This window comes from Saccopteryx leptura, chromosome 2, assembly GCF_036850995.1.
Source record: "Saccopteryx leptura isolate mSacLep1 chromosome 2, mSacLep1_pri_phased_curated, whole genome shotgun sequence".
NCBI classification, from domain to species: Eukaryota; Metazoa; Chordata; class Mammalia; order Chiroptera; family Emballonuridae; genus Saccopteryx; species Saccopteryx leptura.
The window spans coordinates 79,060,946-79,079,033 of NC_089504.1; the positions used below are offsets into that span (position 1 = coordinate 79,060,946).

Below are 18,088 nucleotides of genomic sequence, written 5' to 3' on the forward strand. Positions count from 1 at the left end.
TATATATATATAAGTATTTTCAAATTTGGGGGTCAAATACCCAGGAGAGGGATTGATGGGTCATATTGTAGCTCTATTCTTAAGTTTTTTTAAAGAACATCCATACAGTTTTCCATAGTGGCTGTACCAATTTATATTCCCATCAGCAGTGTACAAGGGTTCCCTTTTCTTCATATCCTCCCCAGCACTTATTTCTTGTCTTATATATAATAGCTATTCTAACAGGTGTGCAGTGGTATTTTTTTGTGGTTTTGATTTGCATTTTCCTTATAACTAGTGATGTTAAGTATTTTTTCATATATCTGGTGGCCATCTATGTGTCTTCTTTGGAAAAGTGTTTATTCAAGTCTTCTGCCCATTTTTTAATTGGGTTATTCTGAGTTTTTTAGTATAAATTTTTTATATTAGCTTTTTATCAGAGGTATCATTTGCTAGCATCTTCTCCCATTCAGTTGGTTGTTTTTTTTGTTTTGTTGATGGTTTCTTTTGCTCTGCTGAAACTTTTTAGTTTGATGTAGTTCTGTTCATTTTTTCTTTTACTTCCCTTGACTTTTGAATCAAGTTCACAAAAACTCATCTGAGACCAAGGTCTCTAAGTTTACTGCCTGTGTTTTCTTCCATGTATTTTATTGTTTCAGGTCTTATATTCAAGTCTTTAATCCATTTTGAGTTCATTTTACTGTAGTGCATCAGACAGCAGTCTAGTTTCATTCTTCTGCATGTGGTTTTCCAGAGTTCTCAACAACATTTATTGAAAAGACTTTCCTTTCCCCATTATATATGTTTTTGGCATTTTTGTGAAAAATTAGTTACCCATATTTGTGTAGGTTTATTTCTGGACTCTTGGATCTGTTCTACTGGTCTGTGAGTTTCTTTTACTGCCAATGTCATACTGCTTTGGTTATTGTAGCCTTGTAGTATAGTTTGAAGACAGGGAGTGTGATACCTTTGGCTTTGTTCTCTTGTTCAAGATTGTTTTGGCTAGTCAGGGTCTTTTGTGGTCCCATACAAATTTGAGGGTCTTTCATTGTATTTCTGTGATGAAGATCATTGGGATTTTTATAGGAATTACATTGAATCTATAGATGGCTTTAAGTAATATGGGCATTTTTACAATGTTAATTCTTCCAGTCCATAATCACAGAATATCTTTCAATTTCTTTGTGTTCTCTTTAATTTCTTTTAATAGGGTCCTGTCATTTTCAGTGTATAGGTCCTTCACTTCATTTGTTAAATTTATTCCTAAGCATTTTATCCTTTTTTGTTGCAAATGTAAATGGGATTGATTTCTTCATTTTTTGTTCCTTATGTTTCATTGTTAGTATATAAGAACACAACAGATTTTTGTATATTGATTTTGTATCCTGAAACTTTACTGCATTTGTTTATTGTTTCAAATAGTATTCTTTTATAAAATATTTTAGCAACACAGGGAGAGAGAGGGAGAGAGAGAGAGAGAGAAAGAGAGGAACAGACAGGAAGGGAAAGAGATGACAAGCATCAGTTTTTCACTGCGGCACATTAGATGTTCATTGATTGTTTTCTCATATGTGCCTCAATCAGGAGGCTCCAGCAGAGCCAGTAAACCCTTGCTCAAGCCTGCAACCTTGATCTTCAAGCCAGCGACCTTTAGGCTCAGCCAGTGACCATGGGGTCATATCTATGATCCCACGCTGAAGCTAGCAACCCCGTGCTCAAGTTGGTGTGCCTGTGCTCAAGCTGGCAACCTCAGGGTTTTGAACCTGGCTCCTCAACATCCCAGACTGATGCTCTATCCTCTGTGCCACCACCTGGTCAAGTTTTTATAATTTTTAACTATACTATTCCGTTTATTTCTCCTCTCTCCTCACTCTGATATTATCCCACCACTCTCAAACACAAATGTATGCCAAGAGAAGGAAGAAAACAAAATCCACAACCCCTATCAACTCACAATTCAGATGTAATAAGATTGAAAACTAAACCAAAATTATATAATCCTGATGTGATTTTCTGCAAGTTTCTTTTTTTAAGATTTTATTTATTAATGTTTAGAGATAGGAGAGAGAGAGAAGCTGGAAACATCAACTCGTAGCAGTTGCTTCCTGTATGTGCCTTGATCAGGTTAGCCCAGGGATTCAAACCAGCAATCTCAGTGTTCCAGGTTGACACTTTATCCACTGCGCCACCATAGGTCAGGGGGTTTTCTGCACATTTAGATTTGTATTTTGAAATCAGAACATAAGGCAAGGCTAGTAACATCAAAATGACACACCTATAAAGCTACTCTTATTTTGAACAATCCCAATGATTTTTTTTAACAACTATGTATGTGCAAAAGGAGAGAGGTGAAAGGAATGTAAGAGGAGAAAATAATAAGTTAAATATCTTAGTTATAGACCATATGATGGTGCATTAAAATTAGAGCCTAACTCTGGCAAAGATTTGCAGTGACATGAGAACAATTAACCAGGAATGAATTGGTTCTGTTTAACATTATATTAATAAAGTGATTGTTTTTATTATTGTAATCCATGCTTCTGATTCGATAATAGCTTCTAGTAAAGTAAACCACTTTGGGATTTTACGAGTGAATTTGATTATCATTGTTTAATATTTTATTAAATAATATAATTATATATTTATACAGAATAAGCTTTTTGTTAAATAAAATGAACAGTTAAACTTGGAAATCAAAGACTACACAGAAGCATAAATCATTCATTTGCTAAGGTTTTTTAAATTCCTAGAGAAGGAAAGATTAAATGCAAAAATTGTAACGTCCTTGCTGAAGTTTAAGCCTGTCTCTTAAAGAACTCACTTATTCAGCCATTTTTTATTCATCCCATAATAGTACTTCTAACAAAAAAGAGTTTTTAAATAACCCAAATTAAACTTCAATAATAAGAACTTTTTTATTATACATTTTTACATCAAAATGATTTTTTAAATACTTATTGACTCCATTTTGAAGATCCAACTTTAAAGGTTCTAAAATAGCCAGTACTATTTAAATTGAATTATCTAAACATTACATTTAAACCTCCTAGCTCAGTTGTCTGCCCTCTCACTGACCTTGTTTCCTCCCACTTGTGGCCAGAAAGCTCAAGATAGTAAATACAGTTGGGAGATCTAGGGGGTTGGGGAAAGTTTCATATGAAAAAGTTATTATTCATTTGGCCATTTGCACTATTATATATTTTTCTTTTGAAATATAATCTTCTGCCTTCAATGAGAGAGAACATAGCATATCATACAGTGTATGCACTAGAGAAATTAAGATGACTGCTAGAAGATGGGACCACTTAAAAGCCAAATTGTTTTTAATTGGTGTGAACTTGATGAAGACCTTAGAATAGTGGGTTGGGAGATAAGCCAGTAAGGCCATTTGACATTTGATAAGACTCTCTCTTGGGAGACATAAAGTAGATGTTTATTGTTTTTGCTATTAACCCTTAATGTTCAGATAGTCAAAACCACACATACGCATAGGCATACTTATTTTTGTTTGTTTGCTGCTTTAAAATAAATATGTTTCAATCATTGCATCCAGTTCATGGGGCTTCAGTAGCATACCCTTTCTACTTTGTGGGTTTTTGTTTTATTTCTTGGTCCTGGGAAGAGACCAAATGCAAAGTGGTTCATGGTGTAGGCAAGGCGAGATGAGGGTTTAGTTTGTTCATCATTTATAGTCTACAATTCATCTGGGACTCACTATGGAACATAAAACATAGATCAGTGTAGCTACTTGTTGTTCTTATAAGTTTATATATGTGGGAAAAGATGGAAAGTAAAACATAAAATAAGCTTGGAGATTATTTATTAGTCTCATTGGTTAGCACCTCTTCTAAACATTCTGTAGCAGGAGTTGGTAAACTATAGCCCACAGGCCAAATTCAGACCTTCCTTTACCCTTCCCATTGCCAGTCCTAGTTTTTAATAAATAAAGTTTTATTGGAACACAGCTGAACAAGTCTGTTTACATATTGCCTATGACCGCTTTCACACTACGTTGGCAGAGTTGAGTAGTTGCAACAACAAAGACCTACAAACATGGCTGGTGGAATCTAAAATATATTCAGTAGAGCCCTTTAAAGAAAAAGTAAGTAGATCCTTGTTCTCATAATGGTCACTGAAGAGGGCTATGATGGGTGACAGAACAATAATCCTTACTGCCTACGAAAAACTAATAGGGTGCAGCTCTTTTTGAGAGCTTGTCATCTTTTTTATTTGCAAACAAAATTCAGCACATTATTTAAGAAGCATTATTCATCAATTATGTGCTCATATTGAAGAACTTATCATTTTCTTTTGGGTTTTTCTTACACACTAAATAGTTTAGTATTTTGCACTAGCTTCACATTTTTCTTTACGACTACACCTGGGATGCAGAATTCAGCATTTGTGGACTTGTCATAATTCTTGTTCCAGGAGCCAAGCAGATATACATGAATGTATAAGAAGAGGATTAAGAGTATTTTTATGGCCAATTTTGGTATTGTTTTTCTAAAAAGTTTCTAGAAGTAGCATTATTTAAAAAGAAAGAGACTTCTTAAATTTTTTGGATATTGTTCTCCCACAAATTCTCCAAGTGCCAGAAGATGAAGTCACAAATTCAAAAACAAGAGAGGGAAGTAACATTGTGATGGGAATTTCGCAGGAATAATTCTGGGTGGCCCTTCCTCCCTCATCCACTTTCCTGACCTGGTTGCCTGTGACCTTCAGTCTCTCCTAGAGGACTGCTCTTCAAGGATAACAAATGTCAGAGCCTCCCTAACGGGACTCCTTCCACGCCTCAGACACCACGCCAGGTCCCCCACTCCATGCACAGCCCAGGCTCAAGCCTAGGGAACATCTTTGTTGTGCTCCTTCCAGTTTGAAAACTTGGATTGGTCTCCTGTTAGAATTTCAGTTTTTCTAAACTAGATATGAACCATTTGCACTTGCTAGGATTTAATGCTGTAACCTTCTTATCAGTTCTTTCCTTCTTTGCCAAAGTCAAGGATAGGGAGCCAGGTTTGCATGCCTCCTCAGCACGACTCCCTGTGAGAAAGCAGTAGGATCATGGAAAAATAAAAAACAATTTTATTTCAAAATTCTTTTTCCAGATTATTTTACTAACTTTTTAAAAATGTTAGTGGTTTCCTCTGGGCTTCTCCCCCCAGCCCCTCTCAAGGTCATTGTAGCTATGGCCATTGTTGGTTAGTGGAAGGGGAAACAAAGCCTTTTTTTTGGAATTTGGATATTGTGCTACAATATCCAAATTTTTTATCTGAGAAACTCAGATAAAAACTAAATTCTTACTGCTGTGGCTTCTCTCTGGGGGTTGGGGTGGAGGCCTTTGAGCACACTTGTGTGAGTGCACAGCCTCTCGTTTACTGTCACATGCCTGTGGACTTAAATTTGTAGCACAGATTTTCTTGGTGATATAAAAAGAACTGTAGTCTGGACTAATTCAAAGAATGTGTGAGGAACAAGACTTTGTTCCATTCTTGGAAACTTACAAAACATGAAAAAACAAAAAACAAAACCCTTTCTACATATAAATAAATCTTGGGAAGCACATTGTGCAGAAAAGCAAAGAAAGTTACAGTATATGAGATCCAGACTAAAAAAAAAATACTTCCTTAAATATCTCCAAGGGCTTATTTCGTTATAGGTTTTAGTATCAATATTAGTCTGCTATAAGAATAGCCAGCATCTTGCAGCAGACACAAGTGCTGGGATTTAGAGTGAGAGAAGAAACCACCAATTCCCTGTTCTGAAGAGCTACCACTGTGAGTACAGGCAGGGAGAAAGCAGGTGGTCAGTGGCTGGAATGTCTTACAGCTGGGAGTTCATATGACACTCTGGAAGAAACCAATCCAGAAACAGTGGCAAAAGAGCTTATGAACTAAACTGAAGTGCCCATCACAGCACAGGGTAGTGGAGCCCTGAGCACATCCTTGGACAGCCCTGGGCCCTGGTGGAAGGTGCAATGTGGCCCCTCATGATCCCCAGGCTCTGCTGCCTGGGGCTTCTCATCCTGTTCTCTTGTTTGCTTGCTGACTGCAGGTTCATCCCAGAGGCCTGGTCAGCCTGCACAGTTACCTGTGGTGTGGGAACCCAGGTGCGAATAGTCAAGTGCCAGGTGCTCCTGTCTTTCTCTCAGTCCGTGGCTGACCTGCCTGTTGACGAATGTGAAGGACCCAAGCCGGCATCCCAGCGTGCCTGTTATGCAGGACCATGCAACGGGGAAGTTCCCGAGTTTCACCCAGGAGAGACAGATGACCTTCTCGGTGGCCTGCAGGACTTTGACGAGCTGTATGACTGGGAGTATGAGGGCTTCACCAAGTGCTCTGAGTCATGTGGAGGAGGTAAGAAGGGGGTTCTGGCTCAGATACCCCCCACATCTTGTCCTTTTTCTGTGTCCTCTTTCCCTGTGTGCAGCTGTGGCATGTGATGGCCTCCAGTCCAAGAATGATAAGCGGGGGAGGAAGGGCGGAAGTCTGTCTAAATGTAAAGCATACTGAATGAAACACAGATGAATTTCTCCTTGGACTTGAGTAGCTCTCAGACTGTCAGCTACGAGTGGCCAACACAACTAATTCTTTTACTTTCAGTTGTCATTCTGGTGTATCTGACTGGGAAACACTGCTGACACTGACCTGGCAATGCCCCCAACTTTCTGTTTTCTTTATCTGTGCCCTTGCTCAGTGCACATGGTGCAAACCAGAGCCCGAGATGACAAAACATTCTGCTATTTCCAAGAACAAGTTACAGTCCCTCTGATTTACTCAGCTGATCTCCCAAAGTAATATCTACTTACAAAGGGAAGGTATATAAAAGGCAGTTAACACTGTGTTTACCTGGAACTGGAAAGAACTTTAATGATTAAAGTCAAACCCCACTGCCATTTTACAGATGAGAGAACAAAGATACAAAGAAGCTGAGTGACTTGTTCAAGATCACACACTAGTTAGTGACAGCCGGGACTGGGCTTGCCATTTATTTATTTCTCTGTCTAGAGTCCATCATACTATGCTTCTTTGAGCATCCAGAGAATTCCTGGAGCTTTCTCATTATGAATATTATTTAACTGTTAAATAGTACATGTCTGTTGACCTGGTTCTCCAAGGTATATTTCATGGTGACAACAACCGACTCAGTGATTCTTTATTTCAGGTGAAATCTGAATGGGATTGTAGTGGGAGAGGAGGGCATTTAAATCAACAATTAATTCTTCAAGATTACAGTGTTTTTCTTACCACTGTAGAAAACACGTTAGATCCCTATTGCCGCTGCCTCCCCTGACGACTGCGAAGTGAGACTTTCATAAGTGAGGACGGGCTGGCTCACTTCCTGCCAAATCCCCACCAGTTCTCAGTTCCCCCTCAGGCACACTAAGGTTCCACATTCCCAACGAAGCTTCTTACTTAAGTATTATAAATATATATATATAATTGTTTCCCCAAACTGTTTTATAAACCGTGACATTTTGAAAACTCTTTTAAAAAGGCATCTTTTGTCATTATTGAGAATGTAAGGATAGATGTGTCCAAACTGTTCCCATGAAGTTGGAAAGGAATGAAAAGTGGAACAAGTACTGGCAAGGAATCTATTTTCTCCATCAGGTCTTTTAGTAAGTGTTTTATTGTTTTGACCTTGAGATTCTTGTTTGTTTCTAAGTCTTCCACGTTCAAACTGTGAGTTTTTTAAGTGGTTTAATGGAGAGGCCCTGTTCTTTTAGAACCTAAATTTTTCCATCTGATTCTGGAAGAGTTTCCTGGAATTCAGCTAATCTGTTTTTATGGTGTTCTCCACTCACACTAAGGACATCTTTTTGTCTGGACTTAACGAGGAAGAAGTGAGAAATACACTGTGGTGATCTCTGAGCCCAGGCAGGAGCTATGGGGTCCTGTGGAAAGGCCACAACTGGCGGCTACTGTTGCGTCTTTCCAATATAACAAATGACTCAAGTGTTCAGATGGTATGTGTTTATCCCCAATTGCGGTGATCACTTGAATTGAATGTTCATTATCTCTAGCCTGAAACAAAAGTGCTTTGGAAAAAAATTACTAATGGTCTTTTCAGTTATGATTCTCAGTTACAAGTCAAGCCTAGAACTTTATGAACAGATGGGGAAAAAACAGATGCAGTGATGGATTATATCATATAAACAAACAGATACCTTTATCTTTAAGGTATCAATGCCTATCAATCAGGCATATAAAATTCAAAGTGTAGAGAGCTTATGGAATGTTTTTCATTTGAAGTGTTTTCAGAAGATATTGATTTAGAAATAAGATTTGATCTTGATATACAATTAATCGCTGCCTGTAGGAACTGAGTGTCTTTGTACAACATAAATTGTACTTCCTTAATGTCCAAGGCAGAGTAGAGTTACTGAAATGTCTTAGGTCTTAACTGTCAACAACTGTGCACACTTACCTACAGTTATGTCCCTGTGCCAAGGTCATATATTTACACCTAAAATGTTAGAGTTAAAAATTCCAAAGTGGTGAAAATATGTTTGGGATATGTGGGTCCATATGATGCCCATATGCACTAAAATATTATTTTGTTATATGGGACATGTATATTTTGAAGTTTGTGTTTGGCAATAACATTTTATTGTATTATCAACTTTGATCTTTCACCAAAATATAACTCACAAGGTTATATAAATATTTTTAATCATTTTTACTGAAGGCAACCAAAAACATAAAAGATTAGCAGATAGATTTTAAATCAATTTTGGACTAAAAGGCCAGTCAGGCTAATTTTATTTTATTTTTTTAATCTCAAGAGATGAAATTGGATAGACACAAAAGTAACCTTTCCCCTAGCAGAGGTAGCAACCAGAAGGAACTAGTTAGTAATTTAGGCTGTAGTTGGTGACTAGGTTTCCCCAAGCTGTCATCAAATTTCATGTAACAATTATGCTATTCTGAGAGAGATAAACAATGGAAACCCCACTTTCTAGAAGATTAAAAATGAGCCTAACCTGTTCATGACCATTTCCTGAGTCCCCCTATCATCTCTGTGTTATATTTTAATTTCCCCTACATGCACTAATAGGTGAGTCAAGGAGAATGGATTTGAATGTGAACAGCTTTAAGATGAACTCCTAGATGATAAAGTCAACTTTAAACTCTAGCTGAGGGAAAACTGGATATTTGTTTCAGCAAGAATGACAAAGTCTTGTGCCTATGGTTCCCTTTTCTTTATGAATGCTCTCTCTGTATGCTTATGTCAACAAAGGTGAACTCAGGCCTTGGCTAGTTGACTCAGCGGTAGAACATCGGCCCAGCATGTGGAAACCCTGGGTTCTTTTCCCAGTCAGGATATATAGGAGAAGCACCCATCTTCTTCTGTACCCCTTCAATCCCCTTCTCTCTCTTTCTCTCTCTCTCTTTCTTCCTCTCTCTCTCTCTTTCTCTTGTGTTCCCTCCTGCAGCCATGACTTGAATGAGCAAGTTGGCCCAGGGCACTGAGGATGGCTCCATGGCCTCACCTCGGGCGCTAAAATAAATCAATTGCCGAGCAGCAGCCCCAGATGAGCAGAGCATCACCTGGTAGGGGGCCTGCACAGTGGATCACAGTCTGGCGCATGCAGGAGTCTGTCTCTGCCTTCCTGCCTCTCACTTGATAAAAAAAAAAAGAGGCAAACTCAAAATCATAAAGTACTGTACTTAAACATATGTTCTGTGTTGGTTTAGAATGTCCTTCTAAGTGCATATATTAGCCTATTTGGAAAGAGCACAGACTGGATGAGCTAACTTCTCACTTCCTGGCCTGCCTCCCCTGGGCCAAGTATACTGTGAACCCACAGGTGAAGTCCTCACATTTCCGTCCTCCTCCAACTTCCCACACTCCCCATTCCAAGGCAGCTCCCTCACTTCTCTTTCTCTCCTCCAGGCCTCCCGTTCCCACCTCCCCTTCGCCTGAACTGCATACTAGGCTGAGAATACCCTGCCCTTTAGGCATTTCATTCATCAGGCCGCAAAAATTTATTGTGTGTTGACTACAGGGCTGGTCCCAGATACTCCCCTATTATGAGCTCTGTCCTTCATTTCCCCCACCATCCCAAGCCCCACCTAAAAATGCTGAGGCAACTGGCCCCCATGGCAATAGACATTTCACTCATACTGCTGCAGAGGCCCAGGACATTGTTTTATATTGTGCTGGATTAGAATTGAGGAGCTAAAACACTACTTAATCTCAGCACTTAACCACCCTGAAGGCCATTTTTATCTTGAGCTATGATTATTGGTTTAGTTTAGAGTAATGTTAACTTGTGTTCTGCATATCCAAGAAAGGAGATTACAGATATCCTTGTGGAAAGACGTAACCCCTGAAGTCTTGAAGGACCTAAGTTCTATAAACAAGGAGTTCACAAAGTAAAAAAGGTTGCATTACTCATATCACACACACACACACACATACACACACACACACACACACATGCAATACTTTTTTTTTTTTTTAACAGACAGGAATAGAGTCAGAGAGAGGGACAGATAGGGACAGACAAGAAAGGAGAGAGATGAGAAGCATCAATTCTTCATTGCAGCTCCTTAGTTGTTCATTGATTGTGTTCTCATATGTGCCTTGACCAGAGGGCTACAGCAGACTGAGTGACCCCTTGCTCAAGCCAGCAACCTTGGGCTTCAAACCAGTGATCTTTGGGCTCAAACCAGTGACCATGGGGTCATGTCTATGATCCCATGCTCAAGCCACAGACCCTGCACTCAAGCTAGTGAGCCTGTGCTCAAGCTGGTGACCTTGGGGTTTTAAACCTGGGTCCTCCGCGTCCCAATCCAATGCTCTATCCACTTGCCACCACCTGGTCAGGCATTGCAATACTTTCAATAAGGCCAATGATAACTTGTTGAACTAAGCCCAAATATGCAGTATTTTATTGTAGAGCAACATTTAGTATCTCCTGAATATTACCAAGTAGGTAAATAAAGTGTAAACTTAATTTTTTATTGTATTTCTTAATATAACCACTTCTCTAGATTCTGTATGGAATGGTTAGCCTCAACCAGTGCCTTGCCATCATTACCTTACTAATGCCAGATAATTCCAATGGGACATATCAGTGATGATATCAGCCATTTTTTGGTGAGATGTTTTGCTATTTCATCATACCATGAATTTCAAACGGCTCATCCCAGCTGGAAGCAAGAGAAGCACTGTGGAGTCCGCATATTACAGAACATGATAGAGTAGCTTGAATGTCTTGTATAAACCCCAAATTCTCCATTCTCAACTGGCTAGTATATATTTAAATTACATTTTGAAATTCATAAAAACTTAGAAAAAAGTTTTTATTCATGGCCACAGGATAAATATTGTGACTGATTATTTTTTTAATGTTTGATTTATGAAACTAGGAAGAAGAAAGATGGTATGGATTCTGGCTTTAAAATGTCACTTTTTGACTGATGTTCTTGAGGAGTGACCTAAGCCAGCATAACATCACCTTAGGAAGCATTAGCCTGTTGATCAGGGTACTCACTTGGTGAAACATAAGGTGGATAGGAGGAGGAAAGGAACAGGGCTAAGAAGTGTTGAGTCAGTTGTATTATATCAGGTATTAAATTGCAAAGCAATGCAGAAAATAAAAATAAGAAAATATGTGTGTATTTATATATGAAACTACTAATATGGATTGTCACATGCTCTATTATAACTATCTACAAATATTTAACTACAGATAGATAGCTTTACAGATCTTTATATACATAGCTATGTATGACTACAACATATTATCCATAATGTTCTGTCTCGTCTGTTTCTTAAACTTAATTCTGCTAAAATGATTCCAGACAAATGTCTAGGCTATTCCTGAATATCTCTAGAAGATAATAGCCTCTTAGTATTTTTAATGTTAATGCTGTCAGCCATTAAAGCTCCAGTGCTAAGGCACAGCTCCACTATTTGTCAACAGTATGACCTTAGGAAGATTTTCACCTTTCTGAGCCTCTGTGTTCTTAGCTGTAAACTGGGGATAAAAATAGTGCTTTCCTCATGGAGTTGTCGAGAAGATTGAATGACGTTTGTCAAGCTCTTAGCCTTATACCTGGCCAATAATATGCAACCTGTAGATTTTGACTATTATGACTGTGGGCCCCAGAATGAGAGGTCTGATCATTACCTCACCCAGTTCAATGCTTCTTTGCTCCATGAAAGTCTTCATAGAGGATTCTGTTCACCACCTTAGAAGACCTGCCAAGTAACCTTGTGCCTGTCTATGCTCAAACTCCTGTTCTACTAGCTCTGAGTCAGGGGCATGCAGGTGTCAGTGGGAACATTGTTTCTATGGATGTACAGAAGATTGCCTTTTATGGATAGTCATCATGCATCTTGTTCTCTTTCTTTGTTCTAAAGAAACTGCCCTAGTTTACTAAAAAAAAATGAACCAGAATCAAAAGAATACCAACAAAACCTGGATCCCGGATGCAAGGCCCCAGAAGAACAGCACTTCACCGATGGCTGGATAGTAAAACATGGCTCTTGGCCTCCCTTCCAAATACAACAGTCTTCTGTTGATTAAAATGTAACATGCAAAGGTCTTGGGGCCATTTTTTTTGTCACCCTGCTCTCCTTCTGTATTAAATTATCACATTTCAGTATTGGCAGCTATAGAGCTTGGTGGCATTTTTTTAAAGTGTTTCAACAGTACCGGTAGCAGCCGGCCCTCTCAAGGGAGTTAAGCTTTTCAAGGGGCACGCTTACAGAGGCGCAATCATATGTGTACTTTCTCTCAGATCAAGCGGTATTTGACAAGATGGGCAGCCCTGGGCTTTAGACTGCTGTCTCTGACATGCAGCGAGAGTCCTACCAATCACAGAGACCTCCCACCAGCTGCCTTGTCTACACTTCATCACCCCGCACACGCCCACTCTGGCCTGACAGTGTGATTTGTACACAGGTGTCCAGGAGGCTGTGGTGAGCTGCCTGAACAAACAGACACGGGAGCCTGCTGATGAGAACCTGTGCGTGACCAGCCGCCGGCCTCCAAAGCTCCTAAAAGCCTGCAGTTTGGATCCCTGCCCATCAAGGTAACAGGCATGTTGCCTGCCCTGCTACCCAGGAGTGTGTTCAGAGCTGGGTGTGTCTGTCCATGGGCAAAACCAGAACGCTTATTGTTACCCAATGTTTTGAAAACCAATTAGCATCAGTTCAAACTTTGAGTCAAATCCACTTAAATTTAATTGAAACCAGGGCTTTGGAATTCCGGCCCAATGGTCATGCTCAGGGTCCAGGAGTCTCCGAGCACTGAGGCGAGTCCTGTGGCACGGCCGGTATGTGCACGTGCTGCGGGCTGCTTTCTCCTGGAGGGAGTATCAACTGACCACAGACCTCATGGTCTCTGCCACCTTTGAGCCTGTGTCCCAAACCCTCACACCATAATAACAGATTGGCTCATGGAGCATCTGGGTGGTATAATTGGTCCACTGTAAATCTGTGTGCACACAGCATGCAGATTCATTATAGCGTGCTCTGGGGTGTATGTGTGTCATTTCACATGCATAAAATCAATTAGAGCATTTTATGGTTCAGCCCTGCCTGGGTCTCATTATTACCCAACCCTGAGTCTTAATCAATCTAATCACTGCTTCAGTCCACACAGTTTTGTGGTGTCTTGAGAGACTCGCCCTCAGATACTTCTTTGGAGCAAATCTCTGTAGAAGCTAAACCATCTCATCTATGATTCTTGTCTCAAAAGGAAATGTTTAAAGAACCAAAGCCAGTCTTTCAAGTCAGCTGTTGGGATGGAGAATGTTGCCAGATAAGGTCATATCCTAGATATGAAGGGGAATGCTCTTTCTGAATGGTATCTCTTCTGTTTCTGCAAAGTACCCCATAAGAAGCCATGGGTTATCTTCAGGAATTAACAATAATTTGCTGGTCAAGCTGCAGCTGCTTGCCTTATTTCTCAGCCAACTAGATGCCTTTGGGATTTCAAGGATGTAGATACAAGCCTCCCCAGACCAGAGCCCAATCTCACAGTGACATTTTCCCCGCTGGTCACCAGCATTGTTCCATATATTGATCTGAGTGGTGGGCCCAGCTTCCCCTTTTAAAGGCAGAAGAGAAGAGGGCCACCAGTGCCATGTTCTCTAGTCTAAAGGAACCAGAAAATCCATCAGCCACTGCTTAGAGCAGCACTCCACCCATGAGAACAGCAGCCAGTAAAACAACCAAGGGCTGGATCCAGAAAAGCTAGATCCAGGGCATGGACCACTGTGAAACCTCTTTTCTGTCTGTCTGACCTGATTTACATCTCTGTCCTAACCTCCCTGTTCTCCAGTTGAGCAAACCTAAGACCTAATTGCGTGGGCAAAGGGTACGACCCCCTTCTATGTGGCACTGTTGTCCCCAGAAAGGAAGAATCTGAGTGGTTTCGGCATGGACAGCCTGCTAGGGCCTTGGCTAAATGTCCACGGGCCTGGTTTACCATCCTAGTGCTGCCACTGTTAGCTGTGTGGCATTGGGCAAGCTGCCTGCCCTTTCTATTTCCACATCTGCAAAATGATCTGAGGTCACCACATCCTGGCCAAATAGCCCCTGAATCTTCATTCTTCTGATTCTGCTGTAGACAGAACAATGAAACTGACTACTGCTGCTATAGTGTGCTGATAATTGATGTCATTTCTGTCTGCTTATTTACTATCACTTTAAAAATAAGCATAAGTGTTTTTCCAACCACATTCCAGTGTTATAATGACATCCAAATGCTGGGATGAGGGAAGGCAATGTCGAGGAGTCAGTACCTGGGACTAGCTGAAAATCTTCTGAGATTTGCAGCCACTAAACCCATCCCTTCCTGGGGCAGCAGAAAGAATAAGACACGAGGTGTCACTTTTCATCCTCAAAGTATTGGCAGTGGTTAAATTAGATGAGCTTACTTTACACTACAATGTTTATATTGACTCCTGGACGAGAACTCTTGTTATGCTTAGCTTTATTTCATTTGCTCCAGAGACACTTAGTGCTTTGATTTCCCACCAGCTAGTTGTCAGACAGACGAGCAAGACCTCTTTTATTTGGTATAGCCAGAGACTTCTCAGGCCAGCCATACATAGATGAGCACTTGTAGGTTGATGCTAATTAAAACAATAAAGTGAGTGCATGTACAGTGGGCTGGTATGACTCACTCTCTTCATCCAGTCAAAGAGCTAAAGCGGATCTTCATCTTAAAAATGAGAACCCTATGGAGAAGAGCTCCTGGGGAATATTTCACTGTGACATAAAGGGGGAAATTTTTTTCTCTTTCTAAAGGTTGGTGTAAAATGTATATGAAAGAGAAAATGTGTTTGGTAGGGACATCACAATGCAGTGTTGATTTCTCACACACCTTCTGTTCAGGTGGGAGTAACTTAAATCTTTAATTCACAGAAATTCTCATTGTGCATGGATCATTGTTTTCTGTACATTTTAGGGTATCCTCATCTGGGCACTAAATTTCCATACACTGTCTTTTGGGGTCTTGGTATGTGCTGATGTCTATGTGTTCAAAGAACCGTAGCATTTTCCATGGAATATACAGAAAGGACATTTCAAGTCTTGGTCACAGGACTCACATCTCTGAGAGGAGGCGACTGGTTAAGTAGCTTTCCTGGGCAGCTGTCAGTTCCACTGAATACCAGTTAGGAAGCCACTTTTCCTCTTCTGTGTGGTCAGAGTTATCAGATCCCAGGGTGAGTATCAAAGGCCCCAGGGCATGTTCTGTCTGGGCAGTCTTTCTAGGATTATACATCCCTACTTCTGACTGACTCTGTGTGAATGGCAGAGCTGGCATCAGAGGCCCATGACCAGCTTTCACCGGGTCTAGGTGGATAATTTCTTACCCCTAGCTCTTCACAGGAAGGGGATATCTCAAGCTAGAAATACTGTCTTATCGTTCCCACTTGTGTGTGTATGTGTGCATGCACAAGAACTGCCTGTGTTTTTTAGGACATTTAAAAAAAAAAAGTAGTTATCTACTAAAGAGAACGATATTTTAAAATCCTTACTCTCGGCCTATGTCTTTCTCCTCCTCTCTCTGCAACTTATGCCTAGAAAATGGATGACACATAGCAGGGGCTTATTATCTATTTACTGAATAAAAATGAGTATAAAGGATGAGAGCCAAAATTATAAGTAGTAGTGTTTAGATCCTATTATTATTGCTAGCTAGAAAGACTGCAGTGCTATCTGCTCTCAATCCCTCTTATCCCTTCTCTCTCACCTACCAGATAGTACTGAAATGCCATCATTAGAGTCTCTTCCTTAAGTTGAAGACTTTAAATACCAATCTGAAATATAAACAGCCTAAGGATAAGTAACCTTTATGTTAGCAATCACACATCGCAAAGTATCCTTAATATAAGAGTAGGAAGGCAATCTTTAATACAGAGGATTGTTGAATGAACTGTTGGCATTGTCCAGAACGAAGTTTGTTCATCAGAGAGATAGAAGGTAGTATACATCATGACAGTTATTAATCCCTTAGCAACCTTGCCTAAAATTGGCCAGAAGAAATTAGGATTATTTTTTCTTGTGTGCTGACAGTGAGAATTTTGCATCCAAGTTGATAGCGAGAAAGCTGTCATTACAAGGAAGAAAAATCACTGTAGGCACCTGTACCGCCATCTGAGTAATTGGTGTCTGGAAGGCCCACTACCCTGCCAACCTTCACTGGTGGGTTAGACCAGCTAATGGAAGAAATGCCACAGAGGAGCTAATATCAGTCATTAGGAAAGAGGTCAGCCTCCTGCTCCCAATGAGAAAGCTTTCTGAGTATTATAGTCACTATACGAGGTAATACATGAATATTCTCATTCTTTATAAGTCAAGCACAGCACAAATAAGCAAGAAAGGCACACACTCCCCTTTCTCCACTGTGCTCCACAGTTCCAGTCCCTTCTTCCCAAAGATAAACACTGTTCATGGTTTGGTACATGCCTTTCCAGGCCTTTTGCTGTGAATTTATACATATATACGAACACATACAAATATATAAGGCATTCTTCCCTTTGTAAATGGGAATATTTTTATCTTGTTCAGCAATTTGATTGTTCACTTAATATGCACTAAAGATCTTTCCCATCCCTGAGACCACCAAAATAAAAAGCAACAAATTTACACCTATATTCAAATTCTGCTCTGTTGCATTTAGCTATGTGACCTTCAGGAGGGTTCTCGGGTTCTTCATGTCTAAAAGAGGATCATAGAGGGCCCCGAGAAAAATTTATTTCCTTCTCCTTCCCTTTTATTTCATGGTGAGAAATACTTTATTTTTAAATAACACAATATTTTGTATTCAGGACTTAACTCAAATTTGATTAGCTTTTTCTTTCTTATTCAACTAAGGCTTCACTGAGCAGCTCCCTCGTTCATACCGGCAACGACATGAGCAGCCTAAGGGAAGCCAGAAACCACTACCTTAAAAAAAAATAGAAAGAAAGAAAAAAGAGTATGACTGTTATTAATTATAAGCATTTGATAGCTTGGCCAGTGTGTGTTGAAAAGATTTGGTAAACGTACCTGGAGGAGGGGAAAGAAGTAAGCAATGAAAGCCAGATGGCTGAAAATGAAGGAAATTCCAGGCAATTTCTGCAGCTTTGTTCTAACATACTTTTTAAACTAAACTTTTATTTCTCTGCAACAGAGAACAGCTGAGTGGTGTAGAACAGATAAACAGTGAGGGGGGGGGGCTCATAACTCCAGGAACATTACTTGGTGTCTGCCCCCTCTGCCCCCACCCCAATCTCTTTCCTCAGACCCAGGGCAGTTCCTAGTACCAGCAAGAACTCTAAAGGAGGTCCGAGATTCCCTCTTTGAGATGAGAGAGCTAAGGAAAACATCTTAAAGGTCACATAGTCTCCTCTTAAAAAGCAAACTTCAGAATGCCTTTTATTGTCCACTAACAAAAGCCATGCATACTAGCACCAAATGATTTTCAATTTCTAATTTTCTTTTATATTAACCTAAAATGGCTAGAGCAGAAGGTGTTGCCTTTTTATACAACCACGTTTTAATTTAAATGTTGGGGCCTTCAAAGCTTTGCAGGCACCTTCCCCCTTTGACAACTTACTTTAAGGTTACCGTTTCAACATGCTCTCTAAATATT

The 18,088-nt window shown here is 40.0% G+C and overlaps 1 protein-coding gene across 5 annotated transcripts in view; it reads left to right on the plus strand.

The window, feature by feature from the left end:
• The window catches only part of ADAMTSL1 (ADAMTS like 1), a 1,002,857-nt gene that overhangs the window by 778,173 nt on the left and 206,596 nt on the right, over nt 1-18,088 (plus strand). For all 5 annotated transcript variants that reach the window (XM_066368243.1, XM_066368245.1, XM_066368244.1 and 2 more), the window contains 2 exons: nt 6,034-6,335; nt 12,902-13,031. In XM_066368243.1, coding sequence (XP_066224340.1) covers nt 6,034-6,335; nt 12,902-13,031 — 432 coding nt within the window. The remainder of the gene's footprint in view (nt 1-6,033; nt 6,336-12,901; nt 13,032-18,088) is intronic.